The following is a 24,973-nucleotide window of genomic DNA, read 5'->3' on the forward strand; positions in this document are numbered from 1 at the left end:
GTGCCGAGAGTGCACAACACAGCTGGAAATGGGGAAGGGCTCAAAACACTACTTAGGTTCCCTAGGGAACTTCTTGCTATTACAGCACTGTTCAAGAAGGCTAACATGGAAACATGGAGGGCTTTCTGCTTGTGATTTGCTCCCCAAAATCAGAGCTTCATGATGAACACCCCCAGCAGTCTTCCTTGCAGTCAGTATAGCAACCACACTGAAAGGATTTTCTATCTCTGATATTGTTTTATTGGAATACAAACTAAACCAAAGTAGCCTCTGAAATACAGAAAACTGAGGTTTTGCTGTTTGAGGACTAATGAAAATACAGAGCATGAGTGCCAATTCCCCTGCTGTTTATTGAGGCCTAACAGGGTGAGCCATTACCTAAAGACCTATGTCTGAGCTTTGCAGCAACCTTGCCAAACTTCCTCTGGTCTCCAGAATAACCTCCCTCCTGCAACTTTAAGCCACTGTTGTACCCTTGCTGATCAGGCCCCTGCCTCCCCATCTCATGCTATACCTTTCATCTGCTATACCTCTTGAACTATCCCTTCCTGTCTTCCTCGTAGCCTGATTGTCCCTTACGTACCCTCCTTCCAGAAGATGCCCCATGACCCCATCCATGTGTGGCATCTAGAACATGGAAGACCAGGGAACTTTCCTGTCCAGCCAAACCCCATGCATAAAATGCAGTATATAACACATGTAGTTATGTGAATAGGCAAATAAAAGATTCCATCCTGCTAGGCATAAGCTTTAGAGAAAAAAGGGTAACTCTGAAAAAGGCAGTTACTGAAGTGCTGATGTCAAGGAACCATCAACTGTTTGGATGTAGTTGAATGCTGACATACGATAGCCTGCTGAAGCCATATTTTTGGCAATTGCATAGGAGGCTGTGACTCCATGAGCTGCTCAGTTATCTAATAACTTGCTGCTGCTGAAATGAGGTCCTGTTTCTATCTCATTTTCTCATCTGTCGTTTGTAGCTCTGGGATCTGCCCTTTTTTCTCCTGGACTTTCATGCAGCTCTTGCACCCCCTGGACCCTCTCATGAGCCACTTAGCTCACTACTGCACTAGGAAATTGCAAAATTACTCCTCTTCTGGCTTAATTTCTTGCTATGTGAGTTTGTTAAGTAAACAAACTCATGGAGGAATCCTGTCAGTCTCTGTGCCAGGCCAAGCTGAATGGTAGAAGAAGCCTGTCAGAAAAGGGAGAGAGAACAGTGCTATTCATCCACTTTCCAGCAGAAAGTCAACGCTTGGCCCACCTAAGTAGGGTACTAGAGTCTGAGGTGAAAATAATTCCTGTGGTCAATGCACTAGGGGAGAGAATAAGGAAAAAAAGGGAATTTAAATAATAACTTTTAGAAATGTATATTTTCTCCATAACAGAAAGCAGACATAACTATCAGACATATGACTGTGTTTTACACACAGTAAACAAGTAACAAATAAATGTAGAGGATAAAGTTCTAAGACTAGTATGAACATTTATCACTGGATGTTTATCAAGCAGACTGCCTGAAGGGTGTGTTACTCTCTATAGACATCTTGGCAACCCTTGAATAAATTGACTTTGCTTACTGGTTGCACTGAATTGAATAATCCTGCATGATTGTATATGAGCACCATTCTATAGCTAGCAGACCTACTAATAGAAATAATGGAAAGTTAGCAAAGTAGCTAAATGCATGGCATGATGTTGATTAACATGCAGAACATCCCTGTCGTCAGGTTTCTGGAGTCAATATTATGCTGTTAAGAATTGGTATTAATACATATAGCTTATATAATATGAACAAATAAACAAGTAGTTTTGGTTTTTTTTAAAGATACTGTAAAATGTAGGGTTTACCACTGGCAAAGACCATGTTCAAAATATAATACCAGTTTTATAATAACACTGATGCATTTAGTGCTCCCCTAATGACATCCATTGCCAAGCATGAATATAGAAGCTCATCAAAATGTACTCATTTAAAGTTTTTCTATATTCAAAAATAGTACTACGCAAATAAAGCATACTAAGCCCAGCTCGGTTCTGGATATGATTCACTTTGCTGGGAATGACTGCCAAGGCAGACTATATCGCCCATTCCAATTTCAACCTGCCCTAATTCCCTTTATGAGTTTGTTATTTAGTGCTGGTTTAGTGCTCTGAGAGACCCAAACAGGAAGCGTCTGGGCGTTCTCTGTTCATGAAGTGGGTGGGATGGAGTTCTTTAGAGAAAACAAAATATGATCCACCTACAGATCATGTTAGGCCAGCTCCTCAATTTCCTCTAAGTAGAACAGAGGCTTTTGTTGCCCTAGTTACTGGAACGATCTACTAATCAACAGCAGAATCCTAGTTTCCAGACAGAACATCCTTCTGTATTTTTGATGGCAGTATAGGATGAGAAACATCTACTTTTCTATATTTTCGTATTTTTTAATTGTAAATTAAAAAAAAAAAAGTAGGCAATTTAACTCTTTGCAGAAAATAACTGGAATAAAAATCAACTCCTGAAAAAAAAGTCACAGAATGGAGAGATCATTGTCTGGTAGAGAGGTAGTGCTTCCACTAAAGCAACATTCCTGGATGCTTTTCTGTTCCTTTCTTAACAAAAGAAAGGGCAAGCACTGGAAACTGCATGTTAAGTTTCAAGGCTTAAATAGAAAACAGCAGCTACGTTTGTAGGCAGATTATACTGAAGCTTGTCTAAAAGTCATAGATGCTCCAGATAGGATTAAAAATCATTGTTCTCACCAGAAGTGTAGCTATTGTACTGCTATAATCTATTTTTCATTGGACTCAGAAGCTGGAAAACACAACCCATCTGTTTCCCCTGTGAGGCATAATCAAGTTCAAATTCTTTCCTTGAGTTTTCAAAACAAGAATTTCAGTACAGTGATACTTGGGTGATAATTTACACTGAAATGGAGGTTTAAAATAATAATTTTTACAGAAGTATAAAGTCCCCAAAGCCTGATGGATTCTCTTCTTTTGCTGAATGGTGTGATACGAGGTAGTGGTTCTATGGTACCTGAAATCTATCTCACCTTGTGTGACTATGGGCTCCCTTGCCCTGCTAATCATCGTTCTCCTTCCAGGTAGATACTGTTCACTGATAATGTGGGAGCTGACAGTGGAACAAGATGACCACCAGCACCACAGCAACAGAGGGCTCGGGGCTGCCTGCTGGGATGGTGTGGCTGGGGTTAGGGCAAGTTCAAGGACTTATGCCATGGAACTACTTAGGCTAATCTAAATGAAAAAGCAAACCCTTTCTACCAAATGTCTTTGCCTACAATGAAGATCTAGTCAGAAGGCTGTTGATTTGTGTGGGTCTGAGTAAATTTCATGTTTTCATTTCGGTGAATTCAGACTTTAGAAGTTAATAACTAGATTTCTATGAGAATTCTCAAATTTCCATAAATCACCATTGAAGCTGAGAACACTAGGATGTAATTTTAAAGCATTTTAATAAGTTTATTATTTTTTTACTTATCAAGTACTAGTGTAAGCTATACATATTAAGAGTGCCTAAATCTATTTCACCGTTAATGCCATTTGAAAACACTTAGGCTTTGTTCAACTTAATGTAAAATATTTTAATTGGCACTTCCTGCTATTTTCTGACATTCATGCACTACAGAATTGTTACATTATTAATTAATGTAACAAATCAATATGCAGAATATTGTTTAAATGGTGACATTTAATACAAACATCATAAATGTGCATTACTTCAATTATTTTAATGTCAATTTCTCTATGCTTCTTTCTATTGTTTCTTTTTCTAAACAAAAACTTCATCTGAAGTTACCTGCTACAGTCCCAAAACTAAGGGTTGATTCAAAGTAGAAAACTTTTCTTTAATGACTGGCAGGATTTAAATTGTGGCAAAATCCTTTACAGCAGGATTTACAGTCCATTTCTTCTGGAAAGACCGTAACTGAACATCTGATATGAAGGGGCTGTTGGGACACTGTGTTATTTTATTTCTGGCTAATCTATTTTATCACAAAGCTTATTATTTGTACTAACACCAAACATATCAAGTGTGGTTCAGAAACATTTGACAGCAAAATGCATGCTCCTGAGCTTCAGACTTGGGGCCTGAATGTACAAAGCCTGTCGTTATTCCCTTTTCTAAAAGTACTTTCCTACATGGATCTCGCACACACTTGTTTTCACTGTTTCTTTGCATTCCCCTAGTTTTCATTTCTTTATAAATGAAAGCATTAAAAAGCTGCTGGAGTCGACCTCTAGTATAGTCATACTAATTGGAGAATTGAGCTGTGATAAGCTCTTCTGAAAGTTTAAAACCCACAGTTGGGCAGTGCTCAACTGACCCATACAGCTGAACATGGGAGCAAACAACCACATCTCTAGTTGTTTCTCAACACCCTTAACATTTTAATTTTATACAATTTTGCTTTTTTATTCAGAAGTCAAAACCTGAACAATATTTTTGCATGTGGAAACACACCTACAAGTGGAAACATATCTACAAGTGGAAAAGGACAGCTTGAGCTGCGCTGTTTAGAGATTATTTTTCTTTGAGGGGGAGAAGGGAACTGGGACATGCAGTGGCTAGGTGTGTGAGGGCTCCCTTTACTTGAGTTGGCTATTCAGCTTGGGGAAGAGAAGGCTCCAGGGACACTTTACAGCAACCTTTCAGCACCTAAAGGGGGCCTACAAGAAAGCTGGAGAACAGACTTTATACAAGGGCATGCAGTGATAGGACAAGAGGACTGGTTTTAAACTGTCAGACAGGAGATTTAATTAGATAAAAGGAAGAAATTCTTTACTTGGGTGGTGAGACGCCGGCATGGGTTGCCCAGAGAAGCTGTGCCTGTCAAGGCCAGGTGAACCTGGTCTCCTGGAAGGTGTCCCTGCCCACAGAAGGGGGTTGGAACTAGATAAGCTTTAAGATTCCTTCCAACCCAAACCGTTCTGGGATTTTCGTGATTCTGTGACTCCCAGGAGTGGGCCATGTACATGATGACACATAACCTTCTTCCTCTTCCCCCAACCAACCAACCACCAAAAACCCCACCAACAAAGCAACACCCCCACCCCCCCCTCAGAACCCCAAGAAAACCTCCCAAGTAGCACGAGCGAAAGAGAAGAAAGAAATGTGCGGTTCTTCCCGAAGCAACCTCAAGTCCCCCGGTGTTGTGGGTACACGCAGTCGGACTGTTCTAGAGCCCCAGTCGCTGCTCCGCGGCCGGGCGCCGTCGCGGTGCTGGGCAGGGGGCGGTCCTCGCTGTGCGCACCTGCGGCGGCGGCGCGTAGCACAGCGCAGCCGGGCCATGGAGAGCGAGGCAGGCGGCCCGCAGGCCACCACGCCGGGGCAGCAGCTCCGCGCCCTCTTTACGTGCTGCCGCCCGGTGAGAGCTCCTTCCGCAAGGTGGAGGAGGTGCCCGACTACGTGAGAAGGTGAGAGCCACCGCCGCTCCGCTTCCCCCCTCCTCCCGGCAGCATCCCCCGCCGTACCTTGCGCGCACCCTGCGCGGCTGCCGCCTGCCCTTGCGGGTACCGCAGGCAGCCCAAAAAAACAACGTCCGAGAGACGGCACCTAAATTAAAGCACCTTGTCTTTGCTTCCGCTCCTGGGCTCTCTGCCTGCAAGCTCCCTGTGTAAACTGTATAACCCTGCACTCTATTTTAATGTATTTTAAGTGAAGGCTCAGATGCCTTCTCCTGATATCAGAAGCTAAAGTTTCCAGAAAGAACACCCCAAATATCTGAGGGTTGATGCTAATATTGTTCAGATTGGCAGTGCTGCTGGATACAGTGACAGAACACTGAGCTGAGTAAACCAGAAAACCCCATGCAGTGTTTGGCTATTATGGTTCTTAAAGCAAGCAAAAAGTCAGGTCTCTTTGTGTGCTTAAGGCGAGTGCTACAAGCTCAGCAAAAGAAAGAAAAATAAAAAAGTAAAAAATAAAGGTTGTTTAAGAGAATTGAGAACAAATATTTGTGTTGGGACAGTGCTGGGTCCTAAAGCTCCAAGGCAAGAGTACAGAGGTCAGGGGTGAGAACTCCTTTGTCAGCAGGCAGCAGCATATCCCTCCCTCCCCTCCTGCCTTGACAGTTTATCCACTCCCATGGAAGTACCTTTGCTGCCTTATGTCCTACCTATTGCACAAACCTTGTTGCCCAGTTCCTGCTAAACCAGGACCAGTGTCCTGGAGCTTTTCATAGAGACAGCATGTAAACACTATTATGTCCTTGTCAAAGTAAGTTCAGCCCAACTTCACTGAAGATCCACACTTACTGCACAGGTCCTGGTAGCTCTGATTAGCTCCTCTGTCAGGTAAACCTTGGCCTGCAGCTGCTGTTGGGGTTGCCATGGGGGGCGTCATGGGTTGCGTAGAGCCCTGCAGCACCATCGGCAGCTTTCTGGGAATTGTAGTGTGCAGCAGCAGCCCCCCTCTGATGCCTGTTGTCAGCAAACATCACCCTTTTGGATCAGGTGAGCCGGCAGATGCCACAAACCCATCCTGTGTGTGCAGTGTCTGATAGACAAACTGCTTTCCTCAGAGGCATTTTGCAGCTAAGCTGTAAGTGTCTTGATTGAAAAAGAGTGTCTAGAGTGTAAAAGGTTTGCCCAGTCAGCAGCCCTCTAGCTCTATTGCCCATCTCAATACCTTTTACTGTTTCTGTATTTCCAACCAAGTATCATTCACTTTCTTGCCTGCAGCATTCCTTAACATCTCTGGGTTTTCTTCTCCTATGCAGACCTGTGCAAATATTCAGCTCAGATCTTGGCCAAACTTGCAGTTTCTTTGCTTGGACACAAAGCTGTAAAAGTTTGAGTAAGTATTCTTAATACTTCTTTGAATTATAAAAGTGCCTCCATGCTTCTGCTGTTGTAGAGCACCATTGTGGCAAGTTTGTAAGTGAATATATACCTTGCAAAAAATCTACACTAAAAAAGCTTTTGCTATTATGGCTATACTTTAATTTCTTGAGTTAGTTGTACTAGAAATCCATCCCCCCCACGCGCCACAGTGCATTTGTTGCTGGAACAGACATTTTGCTGCTTGGTTAGGTGGGTCTGTAAAAGTCTTTTAAAGTGGTGTAACTGTCTTAACTGTATGGCTTTGCTCTGAGCATAGGCAGTGTTCACACCTTCTAGCCGTGTGTCTTTGGGGAGAAGGCAGCTATCTACAGTCCCTCTCCAGCTGCTTGTCACTTGTTTATTTGACCTACTGGTCTTGCAGCTTCTCTTAGACTGTTCAGGGAACAATTGCAAGAACAGCAGATCCATTGGATTCAGCAGGGCTAGTTTCATAGTGAAATGGCTAGTGATGAGCCATTCACGGGGGCCTTGGAGTGGTAACCCCTTGAGTTGCTACAAATACAGAGGTGGATGTCTGCACTCAGCCCAATGCAGAACAAAAAATTCCTAGTGCAGAGCTGGTAATAAATGAAGGCCTCTGCTTAAATAATTCACTCTAAAAGGCAGTAACTGTGATGGGGGTGTGAAACAAACTACTGATAACATTTGTGTCTCCTAAACATTTATTTTTTTTTTTTCTCTGAGACACCATATAGAAGTGGGGTTTAGATCTCAGCTCTGTAAAATGTATTAAGTGGATGAGGGCATTTCTAGTACATTAGATCACATGGCTACAGCTGTGGTGATACTCACCTTCCAACATTAGGCAGGAGTCAGAACCTCATAATTCACTCAAATATTCATGTTTTTAGCGCTCTGCAGAATTGAGCACTTTGGTGATTTGCAAAATATATGCACTTTATAGAAGTAGCTCCTTTGAGCTAGTCAGTTGTGCAGCAAGTAGCAGCAGTGAGTGAAGCAGCTCTGATTTTCAGAACAGAATAATTTAGTTTGCTTAACTTGTGTGGTGTACTTTCTGGCTGTGGTTATATTACTTCCATTTTCAGAGGATGCGTGACAGTTCCTGGTTCCTGCATCAAGCTCTCTATGCTGGCAGAACTGTATGTGAAGGCTACAAGTCATGTTTAAAACATGAGGTGGTCAGCTACCAGTGACTGCAGCAGTGCCCTTGGAAAAGTCACCCGTCCAACTAATCTCCAAAATTCTGGGAAAAGGGGATAAAATCCTAGACCATAATCACAGAATTTAATTTTATGCAAGCTTTTGTCATATAGAATTAGAAACCCTCAAGTTTCCCTTATTTCAGGGAACAGAAGGGAAAGTGTTAGTCAATTTTCTTTCTCCAGGGCAGAACATTCTGACTCTTACAATGTATATTGATGCTTGCCCTGTCCTTTCATGAGCATGCTCTATGCTATAGATATCATATTATGCTCTGCATGCTCTAGGATTTTTGATACTCTTATAGTCTGCAGAAGGACAGATGGAGTGCTCCCTTTTGCTTGCTGAATAGTTTTCATGAACAACAACAACTTCACTTTGCTTCTTGCTGCATTCTGAAATTATCACTTAAGCTCAGTAAAGACTTTCTGAGTTAGCCTCAGGGGGAGAAAGCACTGTTCCTTCTGCTGAGAGCCTCAAAATGAAAGCTTTAGATTTAATAATCACTGTTTTTCTTTTCTATTTACTGTGTGATTTTGAGAGCTTAAAGATTAAGTTCACATTTACACTCAATTCACATTTTAGGCCTTGCTTCTGAATAATGAGGCCCAGAACCTTTGCATTTAGTTTTACATGAAAGTTGAGATTCTTATGTTATAAGGACCTGGGACTTTAAGAAAATAGAAACTTGTTTCAAGACTTGCAATAAAGCCATGAATTTATGCTGAGTTTCAACTTAGAATATTATTTTTTGCAAATGTATAAAGAGGAACTGATTTTAGATGGTTCTTTGCATTCTGCAAGAGTTCTGCAAGGGAACACCTCTTAGTGCTCCAAGTAAGACTTTCAAGTTATGGATCAGTTATTCAAGTACATGATAAGCTAATGCAAATCTCCGTTAAGTATTTCTGGTGATGGGTGAACAGAAAGAAACTGCAAACAGTTAAACAGTTATAGACCAGAAAATATCAAAAGGATACAGCTTCTGTCTCTGACCTGTGATGCCAACAGTGATTATTTCTTACATTTCTGCCATTTAGTTTGTAGGGGCAATCCCTGAAAAGTTTTGTAGAGCTACCTATCCTTAATGGGTTCCTTAAATGTCTTTATTGACACTTTAACTTAAAAAGAAGCCCCAAGCAAGTAGTCGTTAGGCTAGTGGGATTATTATCTGTATTACTGGCTCCTTTTTCCTGAATTATTTGCATCATCCTTCACTTTGTGTTTAGACTGTAGGCTGTCTGGGACAGGGAGTGCTTTTTCCCTCTGTTTGTGTGGCATCTAACATAATACAATCCCACTCCATGACAACAACTACTAGGTGTTATGGTCACATAAATAATACATACTAGTCTTGACATAGTTGATCCCTTTGATCTGCTTTAGACAAAGCTTAATGTGGATATGTGGGAGAGAGGTAGTAATTTCTTAGATACTAGGAGGTATGCCATAAATCTTTTCTTTCACAAGCTCCCTGATGGGCAGAAGGTTAAGGCTGTCTGGATGCTTATCTTCTTTGTTGTGACACTCCCTATTTGTGAATCAAAAAGTGCTGTCAAATACTTGGCTATCTCACAGCTTCACAGTGGGAAGAAAGTATCTGATGAAGTCAATGAGAAAGAAGTTATATTAGTGTGTATTAGTATAAAGTCAAGTATTTTAACCATTTCAGAAGTTGCTAGGTTAAGTGAATTGCCACACAGAATATAGGCATTGTATATTTTCTATTAACAATTTTCATTCTGTGAATAAAGAATCCCGCTTGTTCTGTCCTGAGCTCATTCAATTTGCTATGCAGCTTCTGCTGTTCCTTAGTTTCAAACTGCCTGTAGTCTGTGCTAGACCTGTCTCTTAATACTGTGGTTAAGTGTTTCTTAGTTTTATCTCTACTGGAATGTACAGCTATTGTCACCTACCTTTGATAAGTTAGGAATCTGTTCTTTAATTATATCGGTTAAGACATTAAAGGTCTTGTCTTCTCAGAAATGAAGCAGCTATGCAAAACAAGGAGTACTTATGTCTTCAAATAGTGTTTCAGTGATTAAAAATGGATGGTGGTGGGGTGTGCCCTTCCCCTTCTCCTCCCTTGGATGCTGGTTAGGCTTTATCCATAGGCTTGCTTCCACAGGTTTTTGTATCATCAGTTAGCATATATCCAACACAGGCTTTTAGAAGCCTAAACTGCTGTTAAAAAGCAAGCTAGGCAGCTAAATTGAAAAGTGCCATGTTGATATTAATCTCTGTTCATCTGTTATTGTAATCTAACCCTGAGCTGCTGAAGTTTATGAACTTTCACATTTCCTAGTTGCTATAAATCTCTGGCTGCTTGCATGGTTTGAATCATCCAATTCTTCTTTGACTGAGCAATCTGGTCTATATCCATCTTAGTCTCTTTAGTGTCCCAGCCTGGTAGGAATTCCCAGATATCTCACTTGGCAACAAAAATGAGCAAATGAGCACCCTCCAAAATGCAACGGCATTTGCAGAGGTAATATGCTTCTTCCATTAAATGTTGTATAGGCAGGAGCAGCCTCTCCTCTATGCAAAGTCTACCGTTTGGAGGGCTTCAGTCAGGAAATCTGTATGTGTTTGCAGGTCATTTGAAGGAGATAGCAGAAGATGTCTAGCAGAGGTTTGGCAGCTGATGCCTCCTATAGTGGTGCAGAAAGTCTCCCTGGTCTAGCATTTCTCTTGTCCTGCAGAAACATGATGGGAATTTTATGCCTTAATTAATATCACTGAGGAGTTGCGTGAATGTCTCCAAAGTCATCTAAATGTTTTCTACAGAGTGAGGGGGGCAGATGAAGAATCATTCATTTACACAGAGTTCTGATACATGTAAAATAGATCATTCCTATTTACCTTGCTGCTGGCCTTCTACATTTTGGTGTTGCTGGCTGATATGTTGCCACTACTCTTCATTCTTTCCACTCATGAAGTGTAGGGAGTGTTAGGACTTCAGGGTCAGTAAAAAAACATGTTTTTTCTTGCCTGTGCTGATAAAAATATGATAACAGCTGTAACATCTTTCTCCACTGATGAAAAATAGTATTGTCACAATATTACCAGTCTTACCACTAGTCACAACCATACCTTCATCTGCTGGGTGTTCCTAGCATGCATTTTCAACTTGCCAGTTGGACAGCATGAATTGAATCCTAGACTGAAGAAGTATTGTGGGTGAGAAATGGTTCAGTCTTGCTCATCATTATATTTTTCTTGAGGAATGCAGAAAATTGTTTTACAATTAGTACAAAATTAAAAAAGGGAATAATGTATCATTACTATGAGAACGTGTTGTGTGGCCCAAATTGGAATGGGCTGCATAGTTAGTGTTACATAGTTTCATCAGTTACTCTGATGAAAAAGCAGTCAGAAGAGCTGTTGATACCTGCAGCAAAAACCATGGCTACAAAAATGCTGAGTAGAAAAAACTCACTTACTGTGTCTTTCAGATAATACTTTTGGATGCCAACTTCAGTGGCTGAACACGTTCAAAACCTGGTTACATACCAAATTGAAAGCAGATTCCATTTTGCCTTGTGGTTGGAGGAATCCACAAATGTTGCTGCTCTGACAGATTTACTTGAATGTGAGAAATATCAGTTTGGAAATACTTTCATGTTTTGTTTTGGTGCCATTAGCAGTTTATGTGCAGAAGATACAAAATATAATAATATTGGACAAAGTTAGTACACTGGATTTATGCCAGTGTTATGGACTAAATGGTGGCCTTGGTTGTTCTGATTCATGAGGTTCATGTGAAGCTTTATCATAGTAGTAGTTAGTAAGTTTCCAACAAACCTGAGAAGTATCCAGCTGCATAGACTGCTGTTAGGAAAGCTGGTTCTAATTCTATTTGTGTTGTGACTTCTTTTCTTCAAACTGTTTTTCAGAGTATTCCATTCTTCGTTGCTTTTATTGTGCTGGAGTTTGCTGTCTGCTGGGTTCAGAAGCGTAAGCTGTCAGGTCGGATCAATGATGGCGTATGTTCTTTCTTTAGGTATTCTGTCTCGACTGCCAGAGTAAGTATAGCTGTTATATTAGCTTAAGATTGTTTTTTAATCACTAAGAATGAAGAAAAGAGAATTATATATTGAAGTTATTGCTAACTGAAAATGATTAAACAAGGCGTCTGGATTTTACTTTGCTAAAATGAAGTTGCATAAAGCATGTAAATGTCTTTCTAATCGTAAGGCTAAATATGATACTTGCAGGATATTTTCCATGTCCAGTTATATTAATCCTATATTTTATATTTGTTGTCACCTTTTGCTAATTCTGAGACTTCAGCTGACTTGATCATATTTTATGTTAGACTGTAGGTTAAGATCTGAGATTTCTTTCATGAAACTTCAGAAAGAAGAAAACAAAATGACCAATAAACCAAAATAAATGAATTATTTTCATTAGCCTTTAAAAATTTAAATTGTGTACCTATAATCAGATTGATAGAATTGTGAATATGCATGTGATACAGAGTTCTTCGAACTCAGTCATAATCTTGATTTTTAAATCAGTGGGTTTTAATGCCTGAGAAAATTATTGCAGATGTGGTCATCTAATCTGTCTTCCAATGTAAAGGCCGTAGTATTTGCCTGTATTAGTTCATGGTGAATAGAGTTGTTTTTTAAAGAAATATCCATTGTGGATTAAAGAAATATCCAGTAAAAGGGAATGCAGAAGATTCCTTATGTAAATTGCTGTGAGTGTTTTTCAGGAGCTCTAATTACTTCTGAAGAGTATTATGTTTTAGGTCTGCCTTTGATATGAGCTTCAAGATGATCGGTTTTGTTACATCTTTTTGGTTAGAATGGGATTACATTTCTATGCTCCATGTATGAATTTACAGATTACCATCAAATTGTATATAATCTGTTCCTTACATGAAGAAAAGTGTCTATTGTTTGAATTTGACTCTATGGTGTATTTTCAAGTATTCAGTTATTCCTACAGTCCTTTTTCTGAATACTCTGCAGGTTTTTCAGTCTTCTTAGTGTTGATGTCTCAAGTGGACTCCATATTTCAGAAATAGCTACATCAGTGCCAAATAATGAAGTCATTTGTTCGCTGTTTCTACTTGTTGTTCTTCCCTTTATATATCCCAGGTCCTTTGAGCCATTCTTCATCCCCATTTTTCTTTTAGATTCTGTGGCTTGCATTCCTCATTCATAGGCAATGTGTTCTTCTATTTGGCTACATAGAAATGCATGGATTGTACATTTGGCTGTCCTGAAGTAGTGTGAATCCATAAAATGTTCTCTTTGTTACTTAAGGATACATGGTTTTTGTCATAGAAATTTTTATTAGAAATCTCCTCTTTTGATCCAGGTTACTGATAAAATGCATTAAAATTGTACAGCAACAAAAAAAATTACGCCTTCTGTCAAGTAGCACACATTTTCTGAAATGTGTAAATCACCCATTTTGTAATCTGTTGATCATTTGATGTTCATGGGGTTTTTACTTATTTTTAACTTTCTAATCAAGAAAAGTTTTGACAAGGTCTGTGTGCTTTTAAATTAGGTGCAAAGACAATTTGTGATGTTAGTTATCAGTAGTAGATATCATGGCTGAAGCACTTTAAGGAGTTTGGCAGATAAATAATGTCTCTCTCAAAACTCTTCATATACCTGCAAATAAGTGGCATGAGCTTTCAGCATGATAAGTATTCAAACATAAGGTAATGTCTTCAAACATGAAGTACATTTAAGAACTTTGTAAAGGTATTTTTGCAGCTAGTGTGTAGTGTATTCTATGTTCAAACCATTTTGTTGCTTTTCATGTGGCTTGTGAGCATGATCTTGAAGGAGAAACGTTAATTTTTTCATTATATTTTAAGCTGTAAGAAAATAAATATAAATAATTATACTGTATTTACCAGTGTAATATTTATCAAAAGAGTTGTGTGCACCGGCACACAAACCTGATAAAAGCTTACTCTAGTTTTCATGCAGCTAATATTGGAATAGTTCAAATGTCGCTTCTTCATCTTAACTCAAAATTCCTAGTCAGTCATACACTTCACAGGTTTACCCTGTGAAATACTGTGGGTTTTTTTTGTTTGTTTGTTGTTTTTTTTTGTTTTTTTTTTTTTTTTTATTATCTGAAATATTCAGGACTGATTAAGTTAAACAAAGAGACTGTGATACACATAAAGTGAATGATTTTGTGAGGCTTTTTGGCTTTAGTTTAAGAGTGCTAAAATGTTTCAGATGCACTTACTCCTGGAAGAAATACTTGCTAAGAAAACCAGTGTGTGTGAGTGGAACACAGCTTTGAAAGGTGCTGAGTACTTTTATTATTTTGGCACTCACACATTTTGCTGCAGAATTTGGCCTGCGGGGTATGCAGTTTTGTTTTGGATGAGAATTGTTTTGCAAGGTTGTTTCAACTGAGTGAACCAAAAGATCCTGAAGGACGCAAACTTTGCAGGATGAGGCAGATCTGCAGGATTGGTGCACGCACTTACTGCTACACCAGCACAAGAAGTCTCTTCCAGGTCACTTATGCAGCTCTCATGGCTGAAAATACAACACTCTCCTCAGTAGCTCTTTCCAAAAAGAGTTCTGTAAGTTTTTAACTTTCTGGCTGAATGTGAAAAAAACAGGCAAAATACAGACTTTCTAAATTATTTAATTGCATGTTACTATTGCAATTCCAATGGTGACTGCTTAGTGTAACACCTCTTTTGTAAGTAAAAGGAGTTGTGAATAATAAGACTGGCTTAAAAGGCTTGAACTGAAAAGACGGAACAGTTTATCCTTCTGTCTTGTGCTTCCATGGTGTTAAAGAGCTGGGTCAGAAAGGAAAGCTGATGCAAAATCTGTTGCTAAGACTTTCACTTCAGTCTTTCCCTTTCAGCAGAAAAAAGGTAGGGAAAGCTGACAGAAACTGCTAAAACAATATTTCAGCAGAACCCACAGCATCAGGGGAAATAGTAGTGCAAATCATTAACAGCTGAAGGTTAGATTAACACACCATTGATTGTATCCTCTCCTAGGGACTAATTTTCATTTTCTCAACTAGCAGCAATGGTTTGCCACTTCCTTAAAAAATCTGTGGTTGAATCTAAAATGGTGGGCTTCAGTCTGTTAGTCAGAATGAAGCTTCAGATGCATCATTGCAAAGAGGTCTTTACATTTAATGAAAAAATTAGGAGTCACAGACCATATTCAACCTCTTAAGTATGTTTTTCCATTTCACAATCTGTAACAGAAATACTGCATATTTTGAGGGAAAACAGTATTTATTCAGTGTTTCTTACTTCATCGATGGAGAAAATGCAAATCATAAATTGGTGATACTTGTATGCCAGATATTAAAACTGTAGGTGCAGTAGGAAAAGTCTAATTGGACAAGGCAATGTGTTTTGTTTTCAGGCTTATTAGAATCAACAGCATGTAGTGAGTTGAATTGCTTTGTGCATACATATCATCTCTTGTAAAATAGACCATACATTTCTTAAATATGATTTTCTCTGCCTTAATTCATGCTCTGCATTCCTCTGCATGTATGAATACTAAATGCTGTATGCAGTGAAAAGTAATTTGGGGGAAAGGGAAAAACTTGAATTACTAAGCTTACTCCCAGCATCCTAAACGTTGGTGGTTAAAAAATTTCTGAGAACTTTTATTCTAAATAAATAAATAACTTTTTTCTAACTAACCATTGCCAGGAGACTTGAAATGCTGCTTTAAAAATATTCTCCCAAGAGAAAGTTTATTTTGGGTATAAATATCCACTATACAAGTATGTGCATTATTTCATATTGACCCATTTCTTCTTTTAAAGCAGCAGAACATAAATCAAGTCAAAAAGTGTTTGGGGGATAACTGATGTAGGTGCATTTTCAAACTAGCTGGGAAAGTCTCTGCTCTTTATGGTCATGCTCAGTTGCCAGTTTTTGGTGTTCAACTCTGCAACAGTCGTACAGTGTGTGAGAGTGTATACATATGTCTTAACACAGTTTTGTCAGTCATGTCTGCAATGAACTTCTGCATTTCTAAAGAGCACTTTTCAATTTGTGTGTATTATATACTTTGGTTTTTCAAACAGAGGAGATTAGAGTTATCTGAAGTATTGAACATCAGAAAGGGATGAGAAAATGCTTTTTGATTAGCCTGTGCTATTATCCATCTTAATATATCTGCATATCGTCAATAATGTAACCAAAGGAGTCAAATCCTGTTTCTGCTCTTAAGTATGTCATCTAGATTTTAAATAATCTTTTTCCAGAAGTTAGATTGAAGAGGCAGTTTCATGTGCATTTTATACCAGTACTGCTGCCAAATGAAGCCACGTTTGACTGACTTGTGCTTTTGGTTGCTTATTCATACCTCTGCACCGTCTTTCTTATTGCCAGCATCAGCATTTGTGATGCCTTGTGGAAAGTGGCCCAGGATGCAGGTTCTGCACTGCTCCATTGTATTAACCTTCATCTGTTCTTACTGTGGCTGTGCAAAATATTGTGCTAGCATAAGAAATGGGTTTGGAGAAAAGCAGTCAGAGTTGTAGGACAAGCATAACATAACAGTGTTATTTCCTTTAAAACAAAGGTAAATTTGCAGTCTGAAACCAGTTTTCAATTCTTAAGAGTAGCGATTTGCAGAGTTGATTAGAATACACGCACTTCAAGTTCGTGCAAGCAGTTCACAACCCCTGTGGAGTTGACAGTGTCCTGACAGAACACAAAATACTTAACTGTGTGGATTTATCTGTTTAAAGTATGTCCTGGTTTTCTGAATTATCTACTAGATACTTCACTTATGACTGTAGAAAATTATAATCTCATGAATTAGTGATTGCATCTCTTGGAAGAAAGTTTGATACATGCGGTTTCTTGTAAATAATATTTTCACTTCAAGACTTAATAAGTAAATTTTTTTTCTCCACATCTGTTTGACTAAGGCTTTGGACAGATGTTTATTTAGAGCGTGGTCAGATGTGTTGCTTCTGATCCAGCTGCCCCCTCAGATCTGCCAACATAACTGCACGTTTAATTGCTCCCTAACCTGGTCCTGACAAAGTGATCCAGCTAAAAGCAGAAACAAAAGCCCCCCAAGAACTATAAAAGAGGTGTTTAAGCTCAGCTGCATTCATTTTGACAGAGCCAGGTCAGGGAGCAGCTATGCATGCAATTATGCTGGCAGGTCTGAGCGCTGGTAACCACCACACTTAGGGCAGTGATGAGCAGATGGGGCCAAACTGGAAAGGTAATCACTTAACCTGGTTAAATGGCAAGTAAAGCTGCCGTGCCATACCCCTAACACAAACTAACTTCTGGCTACCGCACTTTTGTCCTTCCTGTACTTATTTATGTAGTCCTCCCTTTCTCGTGTGTTGGTTCAGGTGCTCATCAGATGCCATGTGAAGTTAATTTCAATTCGCTCTGAGAGCAAAAGGTGTTTGTCTAAGGCAGAGGGACAGGCGAGTGGGAATGTGGCAGCCAAGAGCTGTCAGACTCTAGGCTCGGGTATTACTGAACCTGCAGTCATGACCATGCCTGTAGCAGCTAGCTATGACAATTTAAGACACTACCTGTCAAAAGATGTTTCCAAACCCCATAATTTTAGCAGGTTACAAGCCTGAAAAGACAGAATCTACCACTTCCCCACTCTCAGTAGCACTAGGTAGTTACATATTTCATAGAGCACCCTCCTGGCTGCACTGTCCCATATACACCGCTAATTGTTCCCACATTTTGCCAAAGGTCACAGCCCTCACAGCTCTCTCAGAAGAGCAGGTTTTGAAATAACTCACTAAACTTCTGTAGGTAAAGCAGTCACAGTAGGATAAACAGTTTCAATAAGGAGGTACTGCTGTGCAGCAGGAGCTGGTAGCATTTTCAGCAGGCAAACCTGACTCTGAAAGGGGATTTTCTAAATCATTTCAGTTAAGCTCATGGCAGTGGCTGTCTACATGAACAGTCTTTGGTCTAATTGGTTTGAAGGTTTTTTGATCTGGTTTGTCATGGATAACTAAATCAGTAAAAGTTAAGATAATTAGTCCACATTAGAGTTACTGCATCAGTGTAACACAGTTTTATAAATTTGATGTAAATCATGCTGTGTTCTCAGGCAAGTCCAAATCCAGCTATGCCCAGTAAAAAAATTAGTGCTTCCTGCCTGCTGTCAGGTGCTTACCACAACCCCACAATCCCCAGTTACCATCTCCACTTCCGTCAGCGGTGAGTCCTTCCCAGGCATATCAGCAGCATTACCTTCAGTGGTTTAAACTGCAGAATTTTGTTAACCTGGTTCATTTTGTTTGAAGCAGGCTGGAGAGAACCCATGTGGGCAGAGCTTCTGGCACAGCACAGGAGTGCCAGTGAGCAGCCTGGCGTGCATGGAGTGCTGCTTTTTGGTAGTGACTAAGGAAAGCTCTGAGACAGAGTTTAAAACTGGAGTTTCTGATGAAATGACATACGAGCTACTAAATATTAAGAGGAAGGATTTGGGAGAGTTTGGGATGTTCTCAATCAAATTGGCTGAAAGACTGGAACAAGTGGTAGTCCCTACCTACCATAATGTTCTAGAGACTGCTGTATTTCAGGCATGCCTGTCAGGGAGCCAGTTACTCTTTTAGGTTGTAACCTCTTGCACAGACGCAGCTATTTGTAGAATGTGTATTTGCCTACATCCTTAGTATTGCATCATTGCCTTTTTCTGTACAGTGGAGCCAGTAAATGGCTCAGTGATTGCCCTTTCCTGAATCTCGGAGCCCAGCTTTGCACCTGCCATGTCCTTAGAACCGAAGACAAGCTGCCAGTGTTTGTTCTCAAATGTGCTTGTGCTCTTCTGTGAAAGTACAGATTGTGAGCTGAGTTTACCTTTATTGGAAATATGTTATTAAGTTCAGTAGTCTCTGTAGCTCACAACATACTAATTCCTCAAACCCATGTATAGATTTTTATTTCATGTTTCTGTGTTTTTCTTTAAGAAAAATTGTGTCAGTTTGCATGAATTTAAAAAAAAAAACAACGCAGAAGAGCTGCTTCTGTGTAGAGTATTCTGAATGAACCACTTTTCTGCTAAAAGATGCATTAAGCTTAAATCAGGATTCCACTAGATGGAGCACAGGGGTAGCATTTTTAGAGCTGGCAAACCTAGTTTCCTAGGTCAACACCTAAAAGTTATGGAAATTGGGGAAAAATGTCTCCTAATTATTCTGTAAATCAGTGGTAGAGGTCTGAAAAGAATATACTTTCATTACTGTGTATATCATGGGCAAAAACTTACTACCATTTTAGAAGTTCAGAAGTGTGACCAAAGCAGTTCCATAGAAATTCTCATGTAACTATTTTTTATTTCATCATTTGATGTGCTATGAAATTAAACTATCACTGAAATTATTTAACTATATTTTTCTAGACCATAGGAATATCATCTCCTACCAGTTCCTTTGTTATAGGTAAATTCAGAAGAGCTAATCTGAGTTGAATAAAATACCCTTTTCTCTTTCCTCATGACTTCTGTTTATATGTGACCTTTGAGAATACTATAAGCTTGTTCCTAATCTAACTTAAACTGTAATGCAAATTTTCTGACTTCAGTGGAACAATCAAGTAGGAGAGGTCAAAATCAGATAGTCTATTAGAAAAAAGTACTAGGTAAGCATTCGTATTACACTTACATGGTGCAATTTCCACAAATACTGCAAAGTCAGGTCCATTGCCTTGCAGAAGACAACGTTCTAGAATCTTCCAATATTGTATGTCCTGAAGTTACCGGAACAGAATTTACTACCCAGTGTGCTGTGCAGGTAGATAGGTATAAATAGGTCTAAAGAAATATAACTTCCATTCTCATAAAGGAAGAAGATTAAGCTACAGTGGCAGCACCTCAGATGTACTGGAGTTTTTCAACCAGGATTTATAATCTTTTAAAGATCACATCATTAAATTTACCAGAAGACCTTGCATAACCTTAGGGCAAAATATGTTGCTACTATGGCATATATCACTAAAGGCAGTGGAACTTCATGTAAAAATGTTGAAGTTGTGCTTGATTTTTAATTGATTGCTTGTTTATATATGAAAGAGCAAAGATAAACAGCAAGTGACTTCAATTATATAGACAGGACTTGGACTTAATAATAAAAAAGCATAACGCTGACTTTTATTCTTTTCCTTCCAAAAGCTGTTATTTTATGTTTTGTTCCACCCACTACTGTAAGTTTATATGAATGTCTTAAATTAGAGGATAAAATGTTAAGTGCAACGGGAATAAGTTTGGTAAAGAAAAGCCATCTGTCAGGCAAAATGTTATGCAATACTGAGTACAGTACAGCCAGTAGGGATACCAAAGCCACCTCCATTTTACTTCATTTAGTATTTGATAGGTTTTTTTCCTCTTGGAGGAAAGCTGGGGATTTGCATTATTTAGGCTAAAATGCTAGAGAAGAAGGGCATACTGAGGAAGAGGAGAGGCTTTGATTCAGCTTTTGTGTCTGGTGGGAACATTTTCTCAAAATGTAGGTGCTATTTCCTGTAATCAAGGGCTTTCCAGAGCCTGATAATCATTTCCCAGCTGTACCATTTTGGTGAATTATTTTTTAGCCTTGGGTTATTTCATGACTGGTTTTGCATATTAAGAATGGGAGAGGATCATATTCATCTTGATGATAGAAAACAGGGAATAAAACTCCCACAGCTCCCTCTCCCTTTCCATCCACCTTGTGGAAAGTTTGGCTTTGTGCTAAAGCGTGAAAAAAGCCTTGACTGTAGTATGTCAGGCATATTTCAGCTCGATTTGTGTCAACCCTAATAAGTCAGCTGACAAGGTAATAAATTGGGTGTCTGTTCAAGACCTGGCACCTGTACAGGAAATAAAAGGGATTTCAGTTGCAGGAGGTTTGCTTTGTTTTGCAAATGGACCTTTTCTCGAGGCTCCTCTACCTCCTCCCCCCTTCTCGTCTTTACTGAAATCCTGTTATCAAAATGTTTATTTCAATTGTGATTGGAGCCAGTTTTTCATATGGAAAAGAAAGCTCTATGAGTATCCTTGGAAATGGAAATCCTTATGCTTTCCACTCTGAAACAAAGGTTTACAGAGCATTTAATTATTCATGTATCCTGCTGTTACATATATGGTCTGAATAATTTCAAATTATTGAGGAGAAACTGCCTTTGTTCAGCATTCTGAAACTTTGCATTCATGTAGTTTGAATCAGGCTAGGAAGACTGAATTTGTTTAACCCAGGGACACTGTATTAGTAATATCTCACTATTTTTAATGATAATATAACCTTGTGACCAGGGTGTCTTAACATGTTTCCCTCTGTGTCTGACCTCCAAGGATGCAAGTCTGTTAGAGCTCTTGAGAGCTGAGCTTTTGTAGGTCCAGCTGTAGAGTTGTGTTTTTAGCTCAGGGGCCCCAGGTTGGTTCCCAGTGTGATGCAAGGTGGTGAGTACAATAGCGGTGAGGGCTGAGGCGGTTTCCTTGGGGTCTGCGCTTTTGACACACCGATTTTCCTCCATGCTTGGAAGAGAGACAATAGTTTCTGTCTCTGTCTCTTTTCCCTTGTGGTGACTGTCCTGGGCACTATGGAAGAGGGTTCCTAAAACTTTGGGTTTAGGCACTAAGGCTGATCTGTGAGTTTCAGGAAGCAAAACAGGACCTTGTATTCTTTGAAATGGGCAGTTGCCTTTTCTTCCAGTTGAATTTCCTCCACCTTTTCCCTCCTTCATTATCCCATAGGGATCTACAATAAGTAGATCTTCATTTCCACATGGAGAGTTCATCTCACAGAATTTCCTTCTTGGACTTTTTTAATTAGAGGAAGTGATAAGCTGACCCAGTGGAAGGAGAAGGGGGGAAATGGTTTATTAAAACAAATACTATCACCTTTGAGAAAAGTATGTGTGAACTTCAAAAACAAGGAGATGAGAACTCTCTCTCAGAGGCAAAACAGTTACCTAAGTGCATACTTTGCACATAAAAAGAAAATATTCAACAGAAATGTTCAAAAATCCAAATAGATAAATCTGTGTAATGTATACAAGGTTTTCATACACTCTGTCTGTTCTAGGATTTATTACTCCTTATGAAGAAGATTGAACTAGATGACAAGAGTTTTGCCTATCTGCTTCTGTCATGTTCATGGTTAAAACCAAACATTTAAATGAGGAAAAGTTTTCTTAGTTCTCTTCAGCATTTTCAAAAAGTGAAAATGGAACTTGAGGGAGAAAAAAAAAGGGGCTATATGAATGTTTAAAACTCCAAGTGAACTTTGTAATTGAATGCAAGCTCTGGACTTTCCTATCTATCAGACTGTAAATTTAATAAAAATACTTAGCTAAGCAAATCTTCTTTCTCCAGCATTGCGTAGTGATATGATGGATTACTCTAAATTAATTACAGTAATCAGCTAGTGTTATGTGCTGTAGGGTTGTGATTCAAGCATGAAGGAAAGAATGTACAGCAAATTACAGATATAAAAAATGTGTTGTAGGGTTAGCTCAAGTTTTGCATCTTAGCCTTAGCCTGTGGAAAAGAAAAAAAAAGGGACTCAGGGTGAAATACTGAAAGCTGATCAAAAATGGAGGAAATGTACCAATTCACATATCTTTGGATGTACTGCAAAGGCATTATAAGTTAATAAAAGCAAAAGAATAAAGTAAGAAAACAGTACCTAATAATAACTGATACTCTGTGTTGCAAGAGGTGTTTTAAATTTCCTAGTCATTGAAAAGATGTTAAGAAATGCCCATTTCTTTGTGTTTGAATAATATCAGCTCCCTTCTGACCTGTTGTGAAAGGGATTGAGATTTTATACTGAACTTTACAGATGCCTCATGAGATGAATTGCAAAAATCTGGCTGGACACATATAATCTTTAAAAATATTTATAGAACACAGCTCTTATGAAAATTAAACATGTTCCAGGTGTGTAAGTTGTTTTTGAAGTGGTAGGTACACCTGTCATTGCTAGTAAAGAGAAATTCTTCATCTGCCAGCTGCTGAAATGAAACTCCATGGGTTTTGTTGTGTTTCGTTTTTGTCCAAGAATAAAACTGAGATGATTGTAGTAAAGGTAGGAATGAGTTGCAGGTAAGATGTGGCAGCTGGCTGTGGAAAAGATAATAGTTATCTGCTTCCCTCCAAGCAACAACTCCATGCCACACTTCCACTTCTTGGGATAAAATGGTGGATGTGATACTGTTCAGCTTGCAGCCTGGTATTGGAAGCTTGGGATTTTCAGCTGACTGTTCTCCATTAGTAGAGAAGCTTAACAGCACAGAAGCTCAAGATGTTTCCTTCTAGTCTTATTCAAAACATCATATCATTCTAGGGAGAGATGCTAATGCCAAAAGGTCTGAATGGTTATCTCTGCAAAAACACAGAGGTGACTGCAAGATTCATAGCATGGGGATGGTTTGCAAGCTGCAAGAGCAATGTTTGCTGAGGTGACCTCATGTTCCAGTGCATCTAACCAAAAGGACAGCACATGGCCAGGCCATTTTCAGGGATGTTTTCCAGGTGTGTGAAGCAAAGCTTTTAGAGGAGAAGGAGCAAATTATGTCCTGTTTTAGTTTTGCAGATTCAAGTGTTTGGGGAGTTATGCTGTAAACTACTTAAAAATAATCTAGCTGGAAAAAGAAAGGAGGGGGGAAGAGAAAAGAAAAAGCAGGGTTTGGGAAGAAGGACCATTGAGAAGTGGCACTGAGACAAGAATAAGCAGACATGCACAGAGTAATGCATGGAGACTTTTTTAGCTGATTTCAGTGTAAGGTGAAGTTCCAGGTGAGACTAAAGTGAGAGATGTAGGTCCATCATAGACTTTTAGCTGAGGTTTTGCAAGGCTGTGACACCTACGTGCAGTTTGTTACCACCTCTGCTCAAGTAGTGCCTTGCAGGTGTGCCATTTACGATTTCCATTTGAAGTTCCCTGAATTTGAATTTATCAGTCTTCCTTCAACCATGAATATTATTTATAGATTTCTAAAACCTTGCACAACCTTGCACAAAGGTAGTGTTCTGCTGCTTATTTCTTCCTGCCCCCCCTAAAAATAAAATACCAGCAGCAAAACATCTGAGAACTAGGTTTAATTTTTCCTCTGTGTAGGTGATGGGGCTAATGATAATTGTATTTCTGATTCTTAAGCACTAAACTGAGGTGCATTTGATCCATAAAAAGAGATATGTGTGACTTTCCAATGATTACTGTCTTCTCCCTACTATTTTTTCTGCTTGCTGCTTTTGAAATGCTGCCCAGTTCAATTCACCACAGTCCCACAAGCGTCTTCAGCAGCAGAGCAAGGAGGGTAGCAGGAGAAGGTGTGAAGAAGCTGCTGCAAATCCTCCTGTGGACTACTCTCTTCTACAAAAATGGCAGTTTATACATCAATCTGCATTTCATAGCTACCTAAGCCGGTTGTCACCTGGGCCACCCGAGTGCCCAATCGTATCTCTCATGCTGGGGTTATGCTTCCTGATCTGTCCAAATACTCACCCAGCAAAACCAAAGCAATTTGTTTGAAAACAACTCAGCCTCCAAATCAGTGAAATGGAGTGGAAGTGGTGGGGCACTGAGGTGAAGGTGTGACTGTGGTGACCCAAATTTTTATTAACCTAAACAGCTGTGGAGACTTAACACTAGATCTGGCCTACCCATCCTGGAACTACCTTCTTTTTCCTTCTCCTTGTCTCAGCACTGTCCTGCACTATAGCTGCTCACTCCCTGTAGTCCAGGAACTTGGCACCAAAGAAGTGCTGTCTGCTGGCTTTCCCACCTTTGCAAATTTGTGATTTTATATTTTTCCTCCCCCTTTTCTGGCAGTCCTGCCATTTTTCTCTACCAATTGCCCTTTCCTTTCTTTTCAAAGGCACTGGGGTTTATCTCTTCCTCCTTCATTTATCCTCTTTTAAAGTCAAGTGATATGCTGAGCAGATATCTCACTGCTCCCTAAAATTATATCACCTTCCATGACCTTCCTTGCAATGGGAATAGTCAAGGT

General features: G+C 39.4%; 1 protein-coding gene across 1 annotated transcript in view; it reads left to right on the forward strand.

Annotated features, from left to right (window-relative positions):
• Window positions 1–5,266: 5,266 nt before the first annotated feature.
• The window catches only part of AGMO (alkylglycerol monooxygenase), a 136,023-nt gene continuing 116,316 nt past the window's right edge, over window positions 5,267–24,973 (forward strand). The window contains 4 exon segments of the mRNA XM_061469229.1: window positions 5,267–5,355; window positions 5,358–5,424; window positions 11,912–12,004; window positions 12,006–12,038. Coding sequence (XP_061325213.1) covers window positions 5,298–5,355; window positions 5,358–5,424; window positions 11,912–12,004; window positions 12,006–12,038 — 251 coding nt within the window. The 5' untranslated portion in view covers window positions 5,267–5,297.

This window comes from Pezoporus flaviventris, unplaced genomic scaffold, assembly GCF_033815535.1.
Source record: "Pezoporus flaviventris isolate CSIRO_AGI_PZ_B2104156 unplaced genomic scaffold, CSIRO_AGI_Pfla_v1 ptg000055l, whole genome shotgun sequence".
NCBI lineage: Eukaryota > Metazoa > Chordata > Aves > Psittaciformes > Psittacidae > Pezoporus > Pezoporus flaviventris.